This window comes from Dasypus novemcinctus, chromosome 4 (genome assembly GCF_030445035.2).
Source record: "Dasypus novemcinctus isolate mDasNov1 chromosome 4, mDasNov1.1.hap2, whole genome shotgun sequence".
Taxonomy (NCBI): Eukaryota; Metazoa; Chordata; class Mammalia; order Cingulata; family Dasypodidae; genus Dasypus; species Dasypus novemcinctus.
In genome coordinates this window covers 11,557,259-11,581,143 of record NC_080676.1, presented here as the reverse complement: position 1 = coordinate 11,581,143, position 23,885 = coordinate 11,557,259, and the positions used below count along the sequence as shown (strand labels likewise).

At 42.6% G+C, this 23,885-nt stretch overlaps 1 protein-coding gene and 1 pseudogene across 2 annotated transcripts in view; both read right to left on the bottom strand.

Annotated features, from left to right (window-relative positions):
- U2SURP (U2 snRNP associated SURP domain containing) overlaps nucleotides 1-1,652 on the bottom strand; it is a 57,500-nt gene extending 55,848 nt beyond the window's left edge. The window contains exon 1 of one of the 2 annotated variants that reach the window (XM_004462027.2): nucleotides 1,498-1,652. In XM_004462027.2, coding sequence (XP_004462084.2) covers nucleotides 1,498-1,542 — 45 coding nt within the window. In that variant the 5' untranslated portion in view covers nucleotides 1,543-1,652. The remainder of the gene's footprint in view (nucleotides 1-1,497) is intronic. The other variant, XM_058295113.2, reaches the window with a different exon arrangement.
- Nucleotides 1,653-19,238: 17,586 nt separating this feature from the next.
- Nucleotides 19,239-20,085, bottom strand: LOC101416850 (large ribosomal subunit protein eL8 pseudogene; annotated as a pseudogene).
- Nucleotides 20,086-23,885: the final 3,800 nt, after the last annotated feature.

Sequence of the window (23,885 nt, the reverse complement as noted above, 5' to 3'; positions counted from 1 at the left end):
AAGTTGAAAAAGATTTATTACTGGAAGATTCATTAATTGGCGTACAGGGAACAGTCACACACTGATAACCATGAGACATACTACTACAGAAAGAAGTTTTGTATCCAAAGTCTCAAATAGGAGATACTTAAAATATTACTTTGACAAGAAGCAAAACTGTGCACTACATGTAGGAAATATGGGGCTGTTTTTGATGAGTCTACTGAGAAGGGGCAGAGGAGTGAGACACTTACCTATCCCCCTACCCTTACTCAAGAAGGGAAAAGTACTAGGGAGAGGGGAAACTAAAGGGAAAAGTACTAGGGAGAGGGGAAACTAACATGGAGTATAGGTCTTTGATACAACGCCGCCAAAACGCCTTCAACCAGTTTTTAAATAACTAAAGAATGTATGACTAATTACGAGCTAATTACGAACATCATTCACCAAATGGCATAAAGATTCAGATTAGAAACTGAAAAAGCAAGTATAAAACGGGTTATTTTTCTAAGAACAAATTGTAAACACTTGCCCTTTCTACCATAAACTTGCTCACTTTCTAATAACCGTCTTATAATCATAACACTCCTTAAGTAGAACAGAACAGCCCCTAGAACCTGTAAGTATTACACAACTTCTTGCACGGGAATCAATAAACTTAAGAGCCCAAGATGGCAACTAACATCTGATGCTAACTACAACCTTACTAGTGCTAAACTACTTCCACTGGTTTCACAGTATGTGCACGCAGAAAGTTCCCTATAAACACAAATGCAATTTCCTAATCTTAGGTGGCTTCCAAGCCTATGAAAGTTTTCTTTTGAGTGGAACACACAATATAGTGATGGTGGGATCCTCGACTCCCAAAGAAGTGCTCATGTTATATACTTCCTCTAAAACGAAGTACAGAACACGTGTAAAGTGTAGCATTAACCTTGGCGACGCAGCACTGCGAAGGAGAGCTGCTCCCGCCTCTGCACTTCCCTCTCGCGTCCCTCCACTATTAGTCCTCCCCTCACAACTTGCGGCCCTAGAGATTATTTATTCCCTGGAGGGCATGAGGAATATTGAGCGAAACTGGAAAAATGTGAGATCTAAAACCAAAGTACCGAAAAGAAGAAACCATATAAGTACCGAGAAGCGATTCCCGCCTCTCCCATGGGCTATCCCGAGGCCTCAGAGAGCAACAAGCAGGGATACAGGGGCGCGTTCTCAAGGCTTAAGACCTCAACCCGAATTACCGATTTCACTCCAAAGCCAAGGGCGGGCCAAACTACTCATAACCCGTCCATATACTCCCGCCCCGAGGCCCGCCAGTCTCGAGCCGAATCCAGGCTGGCACTACGGGGATATATGAGGCCTCTCAACCTGCGCACCACGGTGCGGCGGCGCCCGGGCCTTCCGCCACGACCAGAACGCGGACCGCCACCCAGCTCGCCTTCCGCTGACCAGAAGCGTCTGCAGGCCCCGGACAACTGTGATAGACCCACAGACTTCCGAAGTCCTCTAAGAAATTACCTTTGAACTGGCTTTCTGAGAGCCGCCTGGCGTTTTGTCCGCCATCTTGAGCTTTGCCCCTCCTTCGGCGGCGGCAGCAGCACGGGTAAGTCGAGCACCGAAAAAGCGGATCTCAGCGGAGCCCGCCAGAGATGCCCGCAAGGCTGAGTAGTCGATGGCCGAGATACTGCGTGCAGGCCGGTCGACCCACGTGATTTCCGGTACCAGTAAAAATCCGGCCCCGCCCATTCCGCTCGTTTTCCTTGACGTCTTCTGGTCTGTTTGGGTTGTTAGACTGGTAAATTTAGGTAGAGTCTGCTTGTTCTCACGTTCAGGTACGGCTGATATCTCACACTCTTTCCATCGTCACCCCTTCGATAGGTGCAAGCTAATTGTATTTCTTGAACAGGGATGGAGCCACTCCTTAAAGGAAAAAAGCACTGACCAAATGGGGGGGGGGAGTCTTCAACTCAGAAAACAAGTCTGGAACCTGCGGGGAGTGGGGCGCTCGCACTCGTGAACGAAGACGCTGCTCGCTCGCGCCGCCTCGGGAGCTCAGCCCCTGGTGGGAAAATCAGACTTGCTGTCTGCTCGCGTTAAAGATGGTCACTGTTGAGATAGACTTGTGTCTGGAAAGCCTGGCAGAGCCAGAGAATCCGGCAGTGCCGTTACCCCATACAGACTCTGTAGGGCGTTTGCAAAATAGGCTTTGCGCAGAGAGGGTGAATGGGAAAATCAGAACTATAGAAAGACGGTATTCCAAATCTAAACATGTATGTAAGTTTTATGTCACTTAAAAATTACACTCTAAGGTTTAATTGTTTTCAGTTTTTTATCACATAAATGGGAAAGCGCCATACCCTTTTCCCTACTGAGGATTTTTAAAACGTTCTTAATCAGGATCTGGATTCAGAGGAGAGCTTGCTTGAGAAGGGCATTCCTGAGCCCAACCAGACAAAGAAGGTGGGAAGGGCATTTCAGTCAAAGGGAGAAGTTGGAATAAAAGCCTGTGGCATGCAGGACCCCACAGGCAGTCGAGTTTAATTAAACTAGAAGGTAGAAGAAGGGATGTGGCTGGAGAGGTGGAAGAAGCAATTAACACAAACAAGGCTCCAAGGTAACCACGGAGAATGGGAAGGATTGTCTTCAGTGGGGTTAAGTAAGGCTGTGTTGTCAGATTTTCATTTTAAAAGTTTGCTTTGAGGACAGTGAAGGATTTAAGGTGGGAAGACCAAAGTACTGAAGAGGAAGAAAGGTTCATGATGCTCTCTCCCTAATTCATTTATTCCAAATATATTTGCATACAAAATGCTGCATTAAGTGTTGTGAGGTTTATACAGATGAATAAAAATACAGTCTTCTTATGATTTAAAACTTAGTGAGGAATAGGGGAGAAAAACAAGGAAACTACACACTATGCAGAATTAAATTGATGCTACAAGGAAAGATCAATGTGCTGTGGGAACTCTGAAATAAATAGTTTGACAGCTTTGGATGGATAGGAAATGGAGGTTTTCACAGACGGAATGGATTTGAGACAGCTCTGAAGAAGTAAAATTTTGTCTGTTGGATGGGAGTGTGTTGGGGTGGTGGGGGTTAAGAAGGGTTGGAGAAGCATTTAGAATAGGGTCTGACCCGTGGGAGCCTTCAGAAAAGGTCAACATTCCTTATGACTTAAGTGCCAAGGAATCAGCAGGCTAGGGATCCAGTTCTAAGTGAGGGGATAGGTAGTGAGATAGAAAAACAGCCAATACACAAGTAAGCAAAATAGAGGAAGTGATGAGTGTTAGAATGCTACACATGAAATTAAAATAATGATGCATCCTACTCTCCAACCTAACTGAATTTCTTTCCAGTCTTGGATCCTATCAGTTTCTCATCTTTGGGCCTCTTCTCCCCACCCTCAACCTTGCCTCTTTTGGAAGTATAATCTTTTACTCTTACTGAAAATGCCACATATGGGAAGCCTTTCCCCACCAAGTCTGCAGTAGAGACCTTAATTCTGTTTCTTTTCCACTCAAGAAACTCATCATACTAGATATTAATTTTCTGGTTACAGCTGAGGAATAGAAAATGAAATCATCAGCTGAGATGAAGAGGGAAGGAATGCAGTTGTGTTTGCCTAGTAGTATTCTGGAAATGCCTCTGGCATTATTGCTATGAAGTGAATATATGCATGCTTTTTATTTAAATCACCAAAATCCTACTTCTCTTAAAAAATAATAATAATATTCACTAAACACTGAGACCACCAAGAGGGCCCATTTGCCCCGTGCACACAGAAGCTGATAATGAATCACCAGAATTTCGAGAAAAGAGTTTCTTCTTAGGTGGCCAGCAAGAAGACTGGAGGCAAGCCTCAGATCAATTTACTGAACAAAATGGATACTTGGGTTTTATAGGGTCTGGGGAAGGTGGGCTTAAGGGAGTGGCTAAGGATAGGGGGAGATGACATAGGCCAATCTAGTTTGGGAAAGGGGGTTGAACAGAACACGCTCAGTTACAAGTGATCATTGGTCTTAAAATGGAGGCCTAGCAGGTCAGTGACTAAAATCTGTCAAACCTGGATTTAGCAGATGATGCAAGGAGGAGAAGAGAGAGTAATTTATCTCCCAAGGCAGCAAGCCTCTTATGAATAAACATGAGGAGGTAGTTGTTTGAACAAAAGGGAAATAGAAGCTCTAGAAACTTCTACAAATCAGTAAAGGAGGGGCTAATCTGAAAAGTGGGTTAGTAAGTGACAGTTTCAAGGGGGTTGGTAAGTAGCAGTTTCTACATTTACCCCTATGAGTTAAAAATCTCTCCTTTTCTTACAATAAATCCCAAAGCAAGTGAGACAAAGGTGATATGACGAGAAGTAATATATAGGCCTTTGTGGTAGATTAATTATGTACCCCACTTTAGCCGTGTTCTTAATCTTAATCCATGGGTTACTCCTGTGGGTATAAACCCATTATAAATAGGATCTCTTGGAGATGTTGTTTCTAGTTAAGGTGTGCCCCAATTGAGTTGAGGTTGTGTCTTAATCTGGATTACTGAAGGTTTTATAAAGAGAAAAAAACAAAATCCTGAGTCAGAAAAGGCGATAAGAAGAAGCAGAAAGTCAGCGGGAACCCATAAAAGAAAGGAGAGGACATTGCCATGTGATGTGAGACAGGGAGTCAAGCAAGGAACCCCAGGGATTGCAGCAAGCCAGCACTGGTAGAAGGCTACCAGTCATGGGGGGAAGCAAGCCTTTTTAGCCTCCAAAAGTAGGAGGCAGTAAATTCCTGTTGTTTAAGCTAACTCATTGTGTGATATTTATCAAAGCCGGTGGCAAAACTGATGCAGTCTTTATTAAGGCCTAAATAAGAGCACTCTCAAAAACTCACAATCACAGTTATAAGTAGAGTTCTACTTGATACATTTAAATCATGAAAACTTGAGCCTTTTACTCATTCCACAGTTTAAAGAGGCTGAGATAGCATGAAAAGAATCCAAATGAAATTTTACAGAATCTCAAATATTTAATTAGATTCATAATTATTATCACCAAAGGACTACATATAACTAGTAAAAAATGCATATAGTTTACTGCAATTAATATATTTTTTTACAGTCACTAAAACCATGCCATTTTTCTCTTCCTGGTGTATTGGTTCTTTAGATCCCACACCTATGAACCATTTTCAAAGATTCTCTCTGAAACTATGTTTTAAAAGATTACAAAATAGTGCCAGCTACAGTCCATTGGGGTTATTTTTTGTTTTGTTTTTGTTTTTGTTTTCCCAGTTGGGGAGGAGGGGGGGTCTTTGAAATTTGAGCTAGTATTTTTTTTTTAATTGGGTGCTTTTACATAAAATTTAAGATTTCCAACTTTCTTGGAAAATGGTATATTAGTGAAGGCTCTCCAGAAAAACAATAGACAGGATACATATATGTAAGTATTAGGAGATTTATCACAGGAATTGGCTCACACACCACGGGGATTGGTAAGTGTGAATTCTGTAGGGTATGCCTTAAACTGGAAACTGAATGAGGCTGACATTGACTTCCCCAGGAAGAGCCCCAAGCTGGGAACTCTATGATGGTGACGTGGAATTTCCCAGGAGAAGCTGGCTGACTGCAATAGAAATAGAAATTCTTTCTATTTGATATTTGTCAAAGCAAGTGGCTCAAATCCTTAATTCTCCCTTCAAATTATTGGATGAGAAGACTTCTCTCGTTGCTAAAGGCAATCTCCTTTGTTGACTGAAAATATAACCAGTTACACATGCAATCAACTCACCAATAATTTAAATTCAGGAAGTACCCTCACAGTGACCATCAGGCCAGTGCTTGCTTAACCAAACAAGTGGACACCATACCCTCGCCAAGTTGACACATGAAATGGGAAGTTCTGGCAACACTGGGCAAAAATCCACTGGAGATGAGCCATCAGAACATCTTGGAAAGGAGATGATGCACTCCAGTTTCGTAGAGCCTTTACCACTCACCGTGTAGAGTAGATAAATGCCCTACATTCAATCTGCTTTTAAGCATTTGAGTTTTCTGCTTCTGATATACTGTTTAAGTCTTACTCAGGGTGATGAACAATACTTTTAACAACTAGTCCCCCAACTACCAACCAGATGGTTTTATCCATTATGTACAAAGGCTCAGTGCCTAGGGCCCACAATACTTTCAGCAACTCCTCCCACCCCCCCACCCCCAATGTTTTCATTTCTTTTAAAATAATTTTTTAAAGGTGCAGTGAAGAGGCTGGGACAAAAGCAGCCATTTAACAAAATTAATGATTCTGGTGCCTTTATATGCTATATATTAAAGACCTTAAAAATGATTCCTCCAAAGCTAAAATCTCCGGTATTGTGCCAAAGAACTTATATTTTGTAGCATTTTTTTTTTTTACGATTTATTTATCACTCCCCACTCCCTCATTGTTTGCACTTGCTGTGTCTATTCATCTTCTTTGTTTTTTAGGAGGCACCAGGAAGTGAACCCAGGACCTCCAATGTGGGAGGGGGGTGCCTAATCACTTGAGCCACCTCTGCTTCCTGCTTTGTTGTGTCTCATGTTTTTATTCTTGTGTCTCTTGTTGTGTCATCTTGTTATGTCAGCTTGCTGCGCCTGCCCATCACACCAGCTCGCTGTTTTCTTTAGGAGGTACCAGAATCATGGACCTCCCATGTGGTAGGCAGAATCTCAAACACTTGAGCCACAACAGCTTCCCGTGGCACTTTTATTCTGTCAAAAATTTTAATAGCGTCTCCCTGTTCTCTAGGACTGAGGATATAGGTTGGTGAAAGCACAATCCCATCCATTGGCTCATTTGACATTTATTGAATTTCTGGCATGTGCCAGACTCTAAAGAAAGGGATAGAGATAGGGAAAACAGGAGGGACAGATAAAAATCAAATCTAGCCTCTTTGATCCCAGCTGTGTCTAGGAATAGTCAGGGAACAGTCTTTAAGGATGTGATCTTCGTGGCATGGAAGATTCTGATGAACCTGATTGCCTGCCCCACAATACCCCACACTGCTAGCCTTACAGTCAGGTTTAAATGTCAGCAACAGCCTGTCTTCTGCCTTTCTCCCCTCCAACACCAAAACAATGTACCAGCTTACTTATTGATGACATCTAGAATTTCTTTGACAATAACAATTAGTGACTTTTTAAAACTACAAATGCCTGGGAAGTAAGAGATTTGTTAAAGCAGTATCAAAAAGCTTATAGAAAATGGGCTGGTGACAAATGTTGAAAACAATAAAATTTCTATTTTACCTGTCACCTGCTGAGAAGACTATGGAGCCATCATTGCACCCATCAAGATTAATAAAACCGAGCATTTTCCAAACCAGAAAAGGGTGATGGGCATTCCTGAGTGTGTGTGTGTGTGTGTAAATCATAGGAGGGCTGCAAGTGCCCATAGCCAGTCATGAGAACCAGCAGCAGGCCACATCTCTTAGGGAGCCCTCACATGCTGTGATCTGGCATTCTAAAGGTGGGCTTAGCCTGGACCACCCTTTGGCTTGTTTGGAGCCTGTGTATCCCCAGGGAAACTGAGTCTCTTGAGACAGGACCACATAATATAAAAGGCTGGGTAAAGAATGAAGTTGTAAAGAGAAAATGAAAGAAGGTGCCTATTTCCCTTAGCAATTTCATTTGGTTGCAACATTTTCATTTGAGTAACAGAAGCTCAATTGCTGTGATCTTAAATGCATGGCATACCTTTCTTCATTTTCAAGTTTTCGTCTCTTTTGTTTGCATTGACTTTGCATATTTCTTCTTAGGTTTATTTTTAGGTATTCTTTGTTTTCTGTTGTTACCAAAAATGGAATCAGCTATTCCATTATTTATATCTGTTCTAATTTGTGCATGTATCAATTACTATTCATTAATTTTGTGCTCAGGCCCTTGCTGAATTTTTAAAATTATTTGTGCAGTTTTTCAGTCGATTCTTTTGGGCTTTGAGGCATACCATCATCTCATTTGCAAATAATGACAAGTTTACCTCCTGTCCTATTCTTTATGTCTCTTGTGATACCCAGTACCTCCAGAATAACATTAAATAAGAGAGGGGAAAAAGAACCTTTGTCTTGTTCCTGACTTGAATATGAAAATGTTTTTAGTGTTGTCACGAGGATGAAACTGACTGTTGGGTAGTAAGTGAATTACATATTAATTTTTAGCTAGTCATAGCATTGAAAATACAGAATTTTTAATTCTCATAGAAAACTCAGGGAAACCAAAGATATGCCAAAGAATGCCAATGGTCAGCCAATCCTGTTAGAATAGCACTGTTACAGACTTGTGTAAAGATCAGTAAACCAGGAGGACACCTCCATGACCTGGGAAAATAAGGAAACAAAGTAGAAATGGCCTGCTCTGCACACCAGGAGAATGGACAAGATAGAGGGCAGATTAGAAAGAGGACAGGTAGCGATCTGTATTTATTTCCTAGGGCTACTATTACACATTAACACAAATTTAGAGGTTTGGAACAACACGAATTTGTTGTTTTACAGTTCTGGAGGTCAGAAATCTAAAAACGTGTCTGTGGAACTGCATTCCCTTTAGAGGTTCTGGGAAAGAATCTCTTTCCTTGCCTTTTCCAGCTACTACAGGTTACCCATACTTCTTGCCTCACAGCGCCATCCTCTGTCTTCCAGGCATCTTCCCCCACCCCTCACCTCACTGCCCCCACCCCCCACTTCAGGCCTTGTGTAACACTACTATCTCCCCCTTATAAGGACCCTGGTGATTACATTGGTCCCATTGGGATAATCTTGGATAATCTCCCCATCTCAAGATTCTTAATCACATCTACAAAGCCCTTTTGCCACTCGCAGGTTCCAGGGTTTAGGACATGGACATCTTTGGAGGACCATTATTCATTCTAGCACAGGATCTTTAATGACCCTTCTGCACCTGTGTTTCGTTCCCAGCTGCCAGGGCACAGCTCTGCTCTCACTGGATAACTGACGTGGGAATTGTCCTAATAAATACAGTCATCTCTAATACATTGAGTTCTGAGACTCAACAGGTGCAAAGCATGCTTCCCGTGAAGATGCAACGAGACGGGTCCCAGCGGCCAAAGGGTTTACTGGGCGATGAAGTGGATAGATGTGTCACAGTAACAGGCTGACATTTTAGTCTGGCTTGTTCACTGCTGTTTCCGCAGGGCCTAAAACAGACCAGAGTAAGCACACTGCAGGCACGCGGTAAGTATGTGTTAGTGAATGAAATAAACATCAGAGGTGGTCCTTTGAGACCTCTTTTAGAAGAAGACTGGCACTGCCTGAGCGGGGCCAGGAAAGGCCTCATGAAGGATGCTATAGAACCATTGGGTGTGTCTGCCCGACTTTCAAGATTTTATCTCTGGAGCTAAGTCCCAGAGCTGCTAGAGGTGGCTCAGGGAGATCCTAGCACAGTTTTGTTACATTTTAAGAAAATTCAAATTATGCTAATTTGAAACAGACTGAAAAGTCTCCCTTCATGTACAATTTTTATTTTTTTTTAATATTTTTTTTTTAATTTCTCTCCCCTTCACCCCCCTCCCAGTTGTCTGCTCTCTGTGTCCATTTGCTGTGTGTTCTTCTGTGACTGCTTCTATCCTTATCAGCAGCACGGGAATCTGTGTTTCTTTTTGCTGCGTCATCTTGTTGTGTCAGCTCTCCGTGTGGGAGGCACCATTCCTGGGCAGGCTGCACTTCCTTTTGTGCTGGGTGGCTCTCCTTATGGGGCGCACTCCTTGCACGTGGGGCTCCCCTACGCGGGGGACACCCCTGCGTGGCTGGGCACTCCTTGCGCGCATCAGCACTGCGCATGGGCCAGCTCCACACAGGTCAAGGAGACCCAGGGTTTGAACCGTGGACCTCCCATGTGGTAGACGGACGCCCTATCCATTGGGCCAAGTCTGCTTCCCTACAATTTTTAAATAATACTAATCTTCTCTTATTCCCAATTTGAAATTTTTTTCAAAAAATTGTGTAATTTCCATGCAGGCAGGTTCAATGGACTGTAAACCTCATTTAGTATTTTGCCATGTGGTGGCCTACTGCGGCTGGTAAACAAAAACAACCATCATCCTTTGTAGGTCCCTGTGAACACACACTTGAACTTTTGTGAGTGATTGTGGTGCTCTTGTCCCATTCATTGTTATTATTAAAAATCTTTCTAATATCCTGTTTTCGCAAAGCAAGCTTTCATCAAGTGATTCCGCTAGCACTGGTGCTGAATAACATGCTGAAAAATAACCTAGACAAGGACGTTAAATGTGATAAAAAGCCATGGTATACAGTTGTATTCATCAGCTAAAGGGGTGCTGATGCAAGGTACCAGAAATCTGTTGGCTTTTATAAAGGTCATTTATTTGGGGTAGACGCTTACAGTCACAAGGCCCTGAAGAGTAAGTCACTTCCCTCATCAAAGTCTGTTGCCACGCGTTGGAGCAAGACGGCTGCCGATGTCTGCGAGGGCTCAGCCTTCCTCTCCCTCTAAGGCGCCATGGTCCCAGCTTCTTCCAGTCTCAGCTTTGGGCTGGCAAAAGGCTCGTCTCTCTCCCAGGAGTCATTTCTCTCCAGGCTTGGCTGCAGCTGCAGGCTCATCTCTCTTTCCAGGGCCTCTGCTGTGTCTATGGAGCTGTCGCTATTCGTCTGTGTTCTCCTGGGTATGTACTTCTGTGTGTTCTTTTTTTTTTTAAAGATTTATTTTATTTATTTCTCTCCCCTCCCCCATAGCCCCACCCCTGCCCCAGTTGTCTGTTCGCTGTGTCTATTTGCTGCATCTTCTTTGTCCACTTCTGTTGTCAACAGCACGGGAATCTGTGACTCTTTTTGTTGAGTCATCTTGCTGAGTCAGCTCTCGGTGTATGTGGCACCATTCCTGGGCAGGCTGCACTTTCTTTCGCACTGGGCAGCTCTCCTTTCGGGGTGCACTCCTTGCACATGGGCTCCCCTGGGGGGGGCAGCCCTGTATGGCAGGACACTCCTTACGCGCATCAGCACTGCACATAGATCAGCTGCACATGGGTCAGGGAGGCCCGGGGTTTGAACTGTGGACCTCCCATGTGGTAGACGGATGCCCTATCCACTGGGCCAAGTCAGCTTCCCGGTGTGTGTTCTTGACTGAACATCTGTTTACATAGCCTACCAACGGGGGTGGGCCTCAACCCTGCATGCCCTAATGAATTCAGAGTCCTAATCTTAACATAATTTAATCAAAGCCATCTCAGCTGAATCTAATATAATCAAAGGGTTGTCACGCTCAGAAGAAAAGACCAGTTAACAAACATAATCATGTATCCTTTTGGAATTCATAAATAATATCAAACTGCCACAACAATGCTGTTAATTTAGGAAAGAACGGTCTGTAAAATATTAGCGATGATAAAAGTATTAGAAATAATTTCTCTACAGTGAGACTTGCTCTGCTTCTCAGTAGACTGTAATATCCAGGAGGGAAGAGATATTGCTGAATCCCAGTCCCGATGACGGTGCCTGCCATACATCCCTGCATTTTTACCCGTACACACGACTAACAAAAAGTTTCTGGTACCAAATTCCAAACTCTCAGGCATGCGTTTCTGACTAGTCTGGCTTGGGCTAGCTGCTCTTTCCTGGTCTAATCACCTGTGCCCAGAGGCTCTGAACGGGATTGCCAGGGTGGTGTTTGGGGCGTGGGCTAAGAGCAACTGTGGAGTGTGTGATTAGTAGGTCTCACTCACATGCACAACTAGTTTGCAAATATTTGGAGATGCTACCACGATCAATAGGCTACAATTCTTGAATTCACAACAGCTCTGTTATGCATACTTCAATCAATGGTCTTAAAAATGCACCTGTATCATGGGGCGCACCAGAAAAACTGGCATTATGGAGTCTGCATGCTTGATATTTTTTCAAACCTTCGAACAGGAATGTGTTCAGAGAAGAATCAGTGTGGTGGTGTGCCTGGAAATCAATTTTGGGGAAGATGGAATGATGTAGGTCAAAGCTGTCAGTCTAGAGAAAAGCAAACTTGAGGAAGCTCTGGGATCTGTTTTCAAGGAATTTTTGCTTGTTCCTCCCTAAGGCAGACAAGGAAGCGCTGAATGGTGACAGAGCCCCAGGTTTCTGATTTCAACTCAATGCACAAAATCTTTTTTTTTTTTTAGCACTGAAACTGTTTAACAATGGAACAGTCTACCTTAATGAAACAAGTATGTCTCAGTGAAAATACATAGATAGAAGCTGACTGGTGGTAGAAAGGATTCCAGAATTTGGAGGGGAGTTGGACTATCTGAGGTATATCTGGGTGGTAAGACTTCTTTCACCCCCGCATTCTCCATCTTTCTAGTGCCTGAAGCAGGAGAAAAAATAAAAATGACCGAAGCTGTAAAGTTTCCAAAGTAAATAATTATTTGATGTAACCTTTGTTTGCTACTCATTGTCCTCCAGAGGAAGTTGGAATCTGATAAGCTAACTGCTGAGTGCTGCTAGAAGAGCTGCACTTCTCTCAGAGCGGGAAACCTTATCTTAGCTTGTAGTGGAGCCAGAGTAGATCACTGGGTGTGTCACTCTTATTTACATATTATACTAAGAAAATACATAGGTGAATCCAAATCAAATTAAATGAACATTGCAACAGGGCCTCGTTCCACTTTGCATTAATAAAAGTTAATGACTGCAATTTGTCTGATTTAGATTTTACAGTTTTTTCCCTTGATTTTTCCTTTTTCATGACGTGTGAAAAAAATGCTTCAAAAAAGTGTGGTGATACATATAATTTGCATCCTTTGGGGTTGGAAAACAAATTGGTACAAATCCCTTTGATGACAATTTGGCCATCGCTTCACTAGATTTAATGTTACTGCACATGCCCTTTGACCCAGCCATTGTATCAGCAGGAATTGACCTTCGAGATGCACCCTCATGCAAGCAAGGAATATGCACAGCAAAGATCATTGTAGCAAAAGAAACAAACGCCCCAAGCATCCATCAACAAGGAACCATTTAATCAGTCTCACATATCCAAAGAATGCTCAGGGTGGACGTGGGGCTGAAATGCTATGCTACTATTAGAGGAGTGACAGTGATCTTTCTGTACTGACTTGGAAATTGCTCCCAGATACATTGCTGTGTGACGAAAGCAACGCACGGAACTTTGTGTTGTTGTTGCTGTTGTTTCAAAGGCATCTCTGGATATAAATATAGAATACACCTGTGTGGTAGGCAGCCTCCAAAGAGTCCTTTGCCACTGGTATGTGTACCCTTATATTAATCCCCTCCCTTCGAGTGTGGGCTCAGCGTGACTTGGTTCTAACAAATAGGATACCGTCAAAGTTACAGGATGACACTTCTGAGATGAGATTACAAAAAGCCTTTGGCTTCTGGTCCTGCTTGCCCTCTCTGGCTCTTCTCACCTTGGCTCAGGTGAAGCCAGCTGCCATGTTGTGATCTGCCCTATGGAGAGGCCCACGTGGCTAGGAACTGATGGAGCCCTCCTGCCAATAAGCAGCAAGGAACTGAGTCTGCCTACAGCTGCTTGAGTGAGCTGGGGAGCTCAGAGGTGATTGCAGGACCAGCTGACAGCTCCACCACAACCGGTGAGAGACCCTGCACCAGGGGCCCCCACCAAGCCGGGAGCCCCGGCCCACAGAAAGTGTGAGATCATGTGTTGATTGTTTTCAGCCTCAAAGTCACGGGGTAATTTGTGGCACAGCGATAGACAATTAACAAAATATGTATGTTTGTTTATGCATGCATTCATTTCTTTAGAAATAGGTAGTGGTGCTTGCCTCTGGGGAAGAGAATTCAGGATTCTGGGGGCCAGGGGAAGAGGGAAACTTACTTATCATTATATGCCCTTTGGGCAATTTGAATGTATTGCTTATTCCACAAACAGATAAAAAGGCAAATAATAATAATTTTAATATCCTCCAAAAACAATCATTCCAAAGGCCCATTTCTAAAATTCTCATGTGAACTTTTTTTACATACATCTACATTACATTCACCACCCATAAAGAAGTTCTTTCATGCTTTCTCTAACTTGGGCTCATGTCACCTAATTTCATATCAAAAGGAGACTGCCTTTCTTTTTGCCTTTTTTGGAAAAATGCTTTCCTTTCAGGCTCATCGCTTGCCTCTCCTGGCCTGGCTCCCCTGCACTCCAGCCACAACCAAGGGTTCCAGTTCCCGCACTGGATCGTGTTGTTTCCTGTCTCTGTCCCTTAACTTACACCATCTCTCAGCTTGGAATACTTTTCCTCTAAGATCCCTTCCCCTAACAACTCCTATACAAAATGTGAGAGCCAACTCTTGGCTCTTTCTCTGTCACTGTCTGCCCACTTCTACCACAACCCACCTCATTCCCTTCCCCTCTGATGCAGTAGTTCTTTTCCTAGCCGTATATCCCAAATAAGATGGCCCCCTCACTCTGCTGGGCTATCTCTATACTTGTACGATAGGTTTTCACCCACTATACTGTCATTTTTCAACTTCCCTATTAGTAAGTCCTTGGAGATGGGAAGGAGAAGGTTAAAGAGCAGGAATATAAGGTCTGTGGCAAAACATGCCCTTTTCACTTCTGCATTTCCAGTGCATAATCCAGGTTAAAGCAGGGTGAGTTGACAAGCTTAGCCCACAGAGGTTGCTTACGTTTTTGACAAACTCGTAAGAGATGTCTGAGGATTTATAAGCCCATTGTCTTAGGATGTACATATAGGCTACCTCTAGTTGCAGCTGACGGAAGGCTCCCCCCACACACTTGGTGTGACTTAACTGGAGGGAAATTTTATTATTTACCCATCAAGAAGTCCAGAGGTAAGGCTGTTGTAGGGTTAGTTAATTCAGCAGTTCAGCCTCATCAAGGACCAAGGTTCTTTTTGTCTCTCTGTTCTACCATCTTCAGTGGGTTAGACTCTCCTCAGGCTCATTCCCCTCAGAGTCACAAAATGGCTATCGCAGCTTACAAACACTGACCCTATAAGTTGATGCATTTGATCATATCAAAAATTAAGAAGGACATCATGGATAAAAATAATAGATAAAAGAATATTAGAAGGTATTTGTAGTGTCTAGAAATGAAATGGTATTGATACCTAGAATATGGAAGAACACCTATAACAAGAAAAAGATGGAACTTCATAACAAAAGCTGGGAAGGGCTACAAATGGGCAATTTAAGAAGAGTAAGCCCAAAGTCATATGAAGAAACACTCAATTTTATTAGCAATCTTAAAGAAATCCAAATTAAAGCAACATATCACTTTTTACCTATAAGATTGGAAAAATTAGAAAGCTGGTTAATGGCAAGTATTGGTGGGGATGTGGAAATCATCACGTGCTATTAATGGGGTGTATCATTGATCTATTGCTGCATAACAAACCACCTCAAAACTTGGTGGCTTAAAACAATAACTTTTATTTAGCTCACAATTCTATGGGTTCACAATCTGGGCCAGGCTCAACTGGCAGTTTTCTGGTCTAGCTGCTCTCTGCTCACTTGCATGTCTAGGGGTCCATCTTTTCATGAGAGTTCCTGCAAAGATTTGTAGACCTTTTTTTTTTGTCCTCTACTACAGGGGTATAGATTGGCTCATCTATGCCAATCTATAGCAATCTAGAGAAAAATGTGGTATTATAGTCAAGTGAAATATATTCATATACCAAAACCCAGCAATTCTACCTATGCATATATAGCCCAAAGGCATTCTCACTCAGGTTCATAAGGAGACAGCATTATTTGTGGTCACAGGAAGTTGGAGGTAATTGGGTATATATCCTTTGGTTAGTGGATTGTTAAAAACCATGAAGTACGGCTATATACCACAAAGTATTGCACAACAGTTAAAAACAATGGAATAAATATACACATAGCAATATAAATGGATCTTAAAAGCATATGCTGAATGAACAGAAGCAATGAGATATATAATACCATTCAATTAAAAATACATCACACAAACAAGAATACATTTTTTACAAGAAACATACAAATTAAAAAATACACATTAAACCCATTAGAATGGGTGCCTTTGGGGAAAATAAAGGGAAGCAGATAAGGGGAAAGGAGATAAAAAATAAATAAATCACGAGAGGAGACTTGCTCAGACAAACAATAAAATATACCCTGAATTGAGAAGTGCAGCTATCTTCATTTCCTAGTTGCTAAAACAAATATAATAGGTTGGCTGTAACAATGGGAATTTATTGGCTCACAGTTTTAAGGATGGGGAAGTCCAAAATCAAGAAGTCAGCCAGGCAATGCTTTCTATCCAAATACTGTCTCATTCTGGGCCGGCTGTGGGGAGACTTACTTGGTCCTTGGCTTTTCTGTCATAGGGCGATTCATATGGTGGCATCTTCTCTTTTCTCTTCTGTGGTCTGTTGATTTCCAGCTTCTGGCTGTTCCCCATGGCTTCTCCTTCTGTGTCCAATTCCCTTGGCTTCTAAGGATTCCAGCCACATTGACTTAAAGCCCACCCTCCTTCAGGTTGGACACAGCTTAACTAACAGCATCTTCAAAGCTCCTCCTTACAAGTGGGTTCACACCCACGCGTCCAGAGGCTGGGACCCGAACATGCCTTGCTTGTGTGGGAGATGTGATTCAGTCCCCAACAGTGACGACCTAAAACCTCGGCCCTTGAGGTCAAGGAATAAAAAAGATAGCTACGAGAGCTCCTTCATCTCTTCCTTCCCTTCTCACTCAAGGTTTCTTGTCATCATCAACTATTAAAGAATTGTCAATTTCAGGGGGAAAAAAAGTGTGAATGGAGAAGGACGGCTAGCCCAGGGAAGAAGATACATTTAAGGGTTATACCTTGGTGTAAGGACCACCTTTACAGGGTTACATTTTTTTTTTAATGTGGCATGTTAATATCATGTGTACTTTTGCCGGAGGCCAAGGGTGACACACAGGTGTCCTTCATTGAAAAAGGAATCCACACCGATGTTGTTTTCCTACCTCTGACGTAGGTGGAATCACTGATCCCCGTCATCAGGGTGGGGCAAAAGCTCATTCCACTCCAAGCTGACCGTCCAGCCCTGGCGGAGAAACGTGCTCTCAGAAGGCCACGTCCAAACTCTCCGTGGGCTTCCAGACCTCTCCAGAGAAACCCTGGTCACCATGACCAGGCGCAAGGACACTTAGTGCAAACGAAAAGCCTCGGCCATCATGTGTCCATGACACAATTTTTTAAAAATTTCTATGAGTTTTGTTCTTAGATCATTTACCACGTGTCAGGCATTCTTTCATGAACGGATTCCAATGGCTATTTCCGGTGCATCCTTTGTTTTGTTTTGTTTGTTTGTTTTCCCAAAAAGAAGTCCTGAAGTTACAGTTAATTTAGTCTTCCACTTCCAATTCAATTACATTATCCATATAACTGACTCTAGACTTTGGAAGATCACATTTGATCACATTTGGCTCGTGAAAGGTAGATGGTAATTCACATTCAATGTTTTTTCATAGTTTTATTCCTTAATTATTATCTGTTGCTGATATAAGAAACCCTACTCAGTATGTTGATGTTTCTCATGATTTTCTTTTCTATTTTTTTTTTTTTTTGCTTTAGAACTTAGAGTTTTCACTCTGATTTTTTAAAACATAGTTTGAGAAAGTGTTTTCTTTAACCACTAGAGGGCACATTGCATTTGGGTTTTCATTTTTCAATTTCACATAATGTATATTTCGATAGAACGTCAAAGATTAGAGAAAAGCAATTTTTCCCATGGAAATGTTTTAGAAAAATTTCATTAACATAATAGAGAATGTTTAAGTTATGAGAAAATAGGACAAAATAGATTTTTTTAAAAAATCAAAATCCTTCAAACCAAAAACTGATAAATCCAGATACTGTCCTCGACAATCTAAATAAATAAATAAAATTGTCATGTCCAATTACTAAGTGGAAAGAGACTCTCTCTGACTCCATAGGAAGCAAAAAGAGAGAGCTGTGGCTCTAATGAAGAGCTATATTGTGAAGTGTAGGCAAAAGAAGCTCTATAGAATTGTAAATCTTCTACTCAATTCCTGACTTAAACACAAGTCTTTAAATTTTGTATTTCGGTTGTTTGGATTAGCAATATATGCATATCATAAAAGTTAAAAAGCTACACAGCAGTAAGTAGTAAAAGGTAAGTTTCTCTTCTCCCCACAATATTTTCCCTTCTTGGAGGCAACCGCTGTTAATTCCTTCTTATGCATCCTTGAAGAAATAATCTTACAAACATAGAGCTGAGTAAATATGCTGAGTTTTCCCCCACTAGTGTACTAGTGCACCGTTCTCACCTTGCTTATTTTTCCACTAAATATATCTTGGAGATTCTTCTATGTCTGTTCATAGAAATTTGCCTTATTACTTGTAGTAGCTGCCTGCTACTGAAAGTGCATTCTATTTTATAATTCTATGGAAATTATGCCCATAATTTATTGCAACAGTCCCTACTGGTGAGCGTTTAAGTTGTTTCCATTCATTTGATTTTATACACACTATTGCAGTGAAGGCCCTTGAACCTCCACCATTTTGCGCTGTGTAAGTACATAGGGTAAACACCAGGTTTGAGTCCAAGGGTACAGTTAAAGTTCCGATAAGCACTGTCACTCCGTCTTCCCTAAAGGATGTACTAATTAAATTCCCACCACCAGCCTCTCAGCAGATGTCATGGGACCCTTCTCCATCAAACCAAGACAGGACCAGACACCTCCGGAACCCGAGCAAGGCCACGGCTTCCAGAGTGCCTCTCGGCCCGGAATCCTCAACCCTGCTCTGACCTAGCGTCTGCCTCATTCCTTCACTTCTGGTGTTTCTGACACTATTCATCCCCCCGCCCAAAAAAATTTGCCACCTGTGCAATTGAAGTGTTCTTGTAGCCTTATTAAAGAAAGTAAAAGAAGCAGTGGTAATGACTTTTAATCATATATTTTGTTGAGCACAATATGTCTAAATTATTATCATTTCAATAAATCACCAACATAAAAGGAGGTATTTGAAACTCTTTGTACTGTCTTCCAAAACTGGTGTGTATCTTTTTTTTTTTCTTTTTCACACATTGTATTTTTTATTTCTACCAAAACAAGCTAGTAACTGGATAATCCGGGTTCAGAGTATGAGGTTGTCACATGTGGTCTGCACGGGTGACATGCACAGCAAATTTAGTCCCACACAAGTCTTGCCCTTCCAGGCTTCTGTACCAGCCATTGCATCCAGCCTCACCATCCCCAGCACCATCCCCCCACACACACAGGCATGCCTTCTGCCTCCTGCCTCCAGCCCAGAATACCAAATAGACACTAGCTGAAAGAGAACTTCTATTTTCATGTACAGAAAAGCCAGCTGTGTACATTTAACCCAGTTTAGTGGCAAGTTCTTTAGCCTTTGCCTTCTCCAGCTTGGCAACGCGAGCCGCGGACTTGGGACCCAGGACATTGCCTCCCCAGTGACGACAGATCTCGTCCTATCTGTCGTTGTAATTGGTTCCAATAGCTTCCACCAGCTTAGCTAGTGCTCCTTTGTCTTCCGACTTGACCTGCATGAAGGCAACTGTGGCGCAGGCCTTTCTGTGGACGAGCCATCCCAGCCTGGCCTTTCCCTTGATGATGCAGTAGGGGACGCCCATTTTACCGCACAAGGCGGGCAGGAAGACAACCAGCTCAGCTGGGTCCACGTCATGTGCAATCACCATCAACTGGGCCTTCCTGTTTTGTACCAGGGCGGTGACAGTGTTCACCCCTGCTCGAAGCACAGGCGGCCGCTTGGTGGGGACGTCCCCTTTGCCGGCAGCCTTCTTCTCAGCCCGGGCCAGCAGCCTCTGCTTCTTCTCCTGCTTTGTCTCTGGTCTGTACGTGTGGGCCAGCTTGAGCAGCTGCGTGGCTGTTTGAGGGTCCAAGGCCCGGGTCAACTGGTGGATGGCGGGGGGCACTTTCAGCCGCTTGGAGAGGATGGCCCTTTGCCGCCGCAGCCGGATGTAACGAAGCCATTTTTGACAAAGCGGGTGAGGTCCCTTTTGGGCTGGATATCCTGTCCAATGCCAAAGTTCTTGGGTCTTTTCTCAGACAGGGGATTTACCACCTTCCCGGCCTCCTGCTTCTTCACAACAGCAGGGGCCGGAGCCACCTTTTTCCCCTTGGCCTTCTTTCCTTTCGGCATCTTGGACTGCCGGCCCCGGTGTGTATCTTATACTCACAGAACATCTCAATTCAGACTTGCCATATTTCAAGGACTCAATAGCAGTATGTGGCTAGACCAGCAGTGTCCCACAAAACTCTGCACTGATGGAAATACTAAATATAAATATTCTCCTATATATGCACTCTTTCCTGGGAATACATTACCTCCTTCTTGTATCAACAGAGCCTAGGCCCTCTCTTCAGGGCGCTGCTCCATCCTCAGGCATTCCTAGGGGAAGCTACTTACTCTTCCACACCTCAGACCACCAGAGCTGTTCCTCACACAGCCTCGGCCCAGGCCTACGCTGTCCAATGTGATAATCCAGTATATCTGGCTATTTAAACTAATGAAATGTCAGCAAATACAGAAAATATAAATAAAATATATTTAATCTAAGCAATGCAATTTAAAAATTTCAGCAAATATAGCACATATTAAAAATAAGAAATCCAACTCCTCGGTTACATCGGCCACGTTTCAATTGTTTAACAGCCCCATGTGTCCTTTGTCCACTATACTGGACAGTGCAAGTCTAAATTATTTCTATTCCCCCATCTGGTAAAGTCCTTTCTCCTTGGAGAGCCCTGGCCTGTAGCTCTAGTCCTCCAGCCGTATCCTCCTGGATGTCACGGAGCTGCTTCTCCTGATAAAAGACTCTTAGTGATTCTCCTCATTCTCTGTAGGCTTCAAAGCTGTCCCACGGTGTCTCACCCCACTCCCAGCATCACACTGGCTTAATAACATCTCTGGACATCAAGGAAATGGCTCGGCTCAACAATTCTTTTCTTTTTTAATCGCTTTTTTGAGGTGTAGTTCACAGGCCAAACAATTCACCCATTTAAAGTACACAATTCAGGGGAGTGGAGGTGGCTCAAGGGATTAGGCACCTCTCTCCCATATGGGAGGTCCCTGGTTCTGTTCCAGGTGCCTCCTAAAAAGAAGATGAGCACATAACAAATGGACACTGAGAGCAGACAGTGAGCTTAAACGAGGAGCAGGGAAAGGGGGCAGGGGGGAGAAAATGAAAAAAAACTGAAGTGTACAAATTCAATATATATTCACAGAGTTGCTCATCCAAAACCACAATCAATTTTAGAACCTTTTCATTACTCCTGAAAGAAACCCCATGCCCCCTTCTATCACCCCTTTAACACATCCCCCCAGCTCCTGGCAACCACTAACCTACTTGATGTCTCTATGGATTTGCTTATTCTGGAAATGTCATAGAAATGGAATCATACAGCCATGTGGTCCTCTGTGACTCTCTTCTTTCACTGGACATAATATTTTAAGGTGGATGACCAGTTCTTAAACTTCTTTAACTCCAACCTCACCAACACTTCACTTCAATCACCTACTTCCAGAACCTAAACCTTGATCTGGTCACAACCAGGCACTACTCCACCTCATAAATCATTTTTCACTTTTCGTTTACAATTAATCAATAAGAAAGACATACTACATTTTTCTTGGAAAAAAAAATCTAGCCTTGTAGCTCAGCAGGAAGTCCTTCTTGGCCATCCCCATACCTCACAATCTCAGGTCCCTTCTCCGACCCCTGCTCCCTTGTATTGCTAAACATTGATATGCATGTGCATATTGCTCTGTAACTTGTATGCTTTTCTTAACAATATGCATGCAAAACTTTCCACATCAGTACAAGTAGACTCACCTCTTTCTTCATTATGTATATATGGGGAAGGCCGGAGCAGGTAATATATTTACAATCCAAAAAAGGCTCTTGGAGCAGGTGGCAGCAGCAGTAGCTGGCAGAGCAGCAATGACCAAGATCAAGGCACAGGACCTTTGCAGCAAGGAGGGCTGCAAATTTGCAGCTTGACAACTTGTAGGTGGAGCATCCCAACTGTGCATCACCAAAACAACAGAGGGCATGACATCCAAGTTCTCCAAGATCCACAAATCCTCTGTCCATGCTCTCACTGCTAAAAACGAGACCTAGAAAGGCCACCTCAGGAAGCTCTACAAGATTGAGAAGTACAAGCCCCTGGATCTGTAGTCCAAGGAAAGCATGCTAAACACCCTGGGCTCAATAACCATGGGGAGAACCTGAAGACCAAGAGTGGCTATAGCCACTCCAGGATTAGGTGGTCAGAGCCTGAGCATTGTGGGGTTAACAAAATATAAACCACAAAATAACAATGTTGGATCCCTACCTCACACCATATAGAAAAGTAGATGAAGAACATAAACCTAAGAGCTAAACCTGCAAAACTCATAGAAGAAAACATAGGGGGAAACATTCATAATCTTAAATTTGGGGTGATTCTTTTTAAGTATGAAACCAAAAACACAAGCAACAAAAGAAAAAGATAAAATGGACTACAAAGAAATTAAAAATGTTTGTTTGTCAAAGAACACTATCAAGAAAGTGAAAAGACAGCCTACAGAATGGGGGAAAATAATTGCTAACCACATACCTGATAAGGGTTTACTATCTAGAACATATTAAGAGCTCCTACAACTCTACAAAAAGACAAACAACTCAGTTTTAAAATGAGCATAGGACTTTGTATTAGTCAGCCAAAGGGGTGCTGATGTGAAGTACTAGAACTCTGTTGGCTTTTATAAAGGGTATTTATATGGGGTAGAAGTTTACAGTCACAAGGTCATAAAGAGTAAATTACTTCCCTCGCCAAAGTCTATTGCCACATGTTGGAGCAAGATGGCTGCCAACCTCTACGAGGATTCAGGCTTCCTTTCCTTCCTTAGGATCCATGGTCTCATCTTTTTCCAATCTCAGCTGTAGGTCTAGCATAAGGCCCACCTCTCTCCCTGGCCTTGTTTCTTTCCAGGCTTTCTCAGCTGTTCAGGGCTCTGGTCTCTTCAGCTGCTAACTATCAGGTGGATGGCTCAGCTCTCTCGCCAGGGTTCCAGGATCCAAAACTAAATTCTCTGTGTTCTCCTTCTCTGTATATTTATTTCCCATATTTGACTGAGCATCTGTTTATACAGCCCAAAAGGGGGGGGTGAGCGGGGACTCAAACCTAGTCACCCTAATGACATGGTCAAATAAAAACCCTTATCTTCACTTAGTAAAGTAAAAGTGAAACCTCTGAATCTAATACAATCTAATATGTTCAGAGGAACAGACCAGTTTACAAACACAATCCAATATCTATTTTTAGAATTCATAAACAATACCAAACTGCCACAGACTTAAATAGACATTTCTCCAAAGAAGAGATACAAATGACCAATAAGCTCGTAAAGAAGTTCAATATCATTGGTCATCTGGGAAATGCAAATCAAAGCCACAAGCGATGTCACTTCATGCCTACTAGGATGGCTATTATTTTTAAAAGGGAGTAACAGGTATTGTCAAGAATGCAGAGAATTTGAACCTTTCTACATTGATTGATGATAACAGTGTAAAATGGTGCAGCCACTGTGGAAATCATTTTGGCTGATTCTCAGAAAGTTGAACACAGTATTACCACATGACCTGGCAATCCCACTTCTTGGTATACACCAAAAATAATGAAAAGCTTGGTGCCATATTGCCTTCCACAGGTGCCAAATTACACTCCCACCGTGCACACATCATTCTTTTTAACTGCTACATAATATTCTGAAGTACAGAGGATATATACTATAGTTCATAGGCTCCTCTTACTGATGGACATTAAGTCGTTTTCATTTGTAGTATTACAAACAATTCTGCAATAAACATCCTTTTATGTGCTTCCCCAGGTGTGAATTTCTCTAGGATAATTAAAGAAAAACAAATTTTAAAATGAGATGCAATGTTTTACCCATCA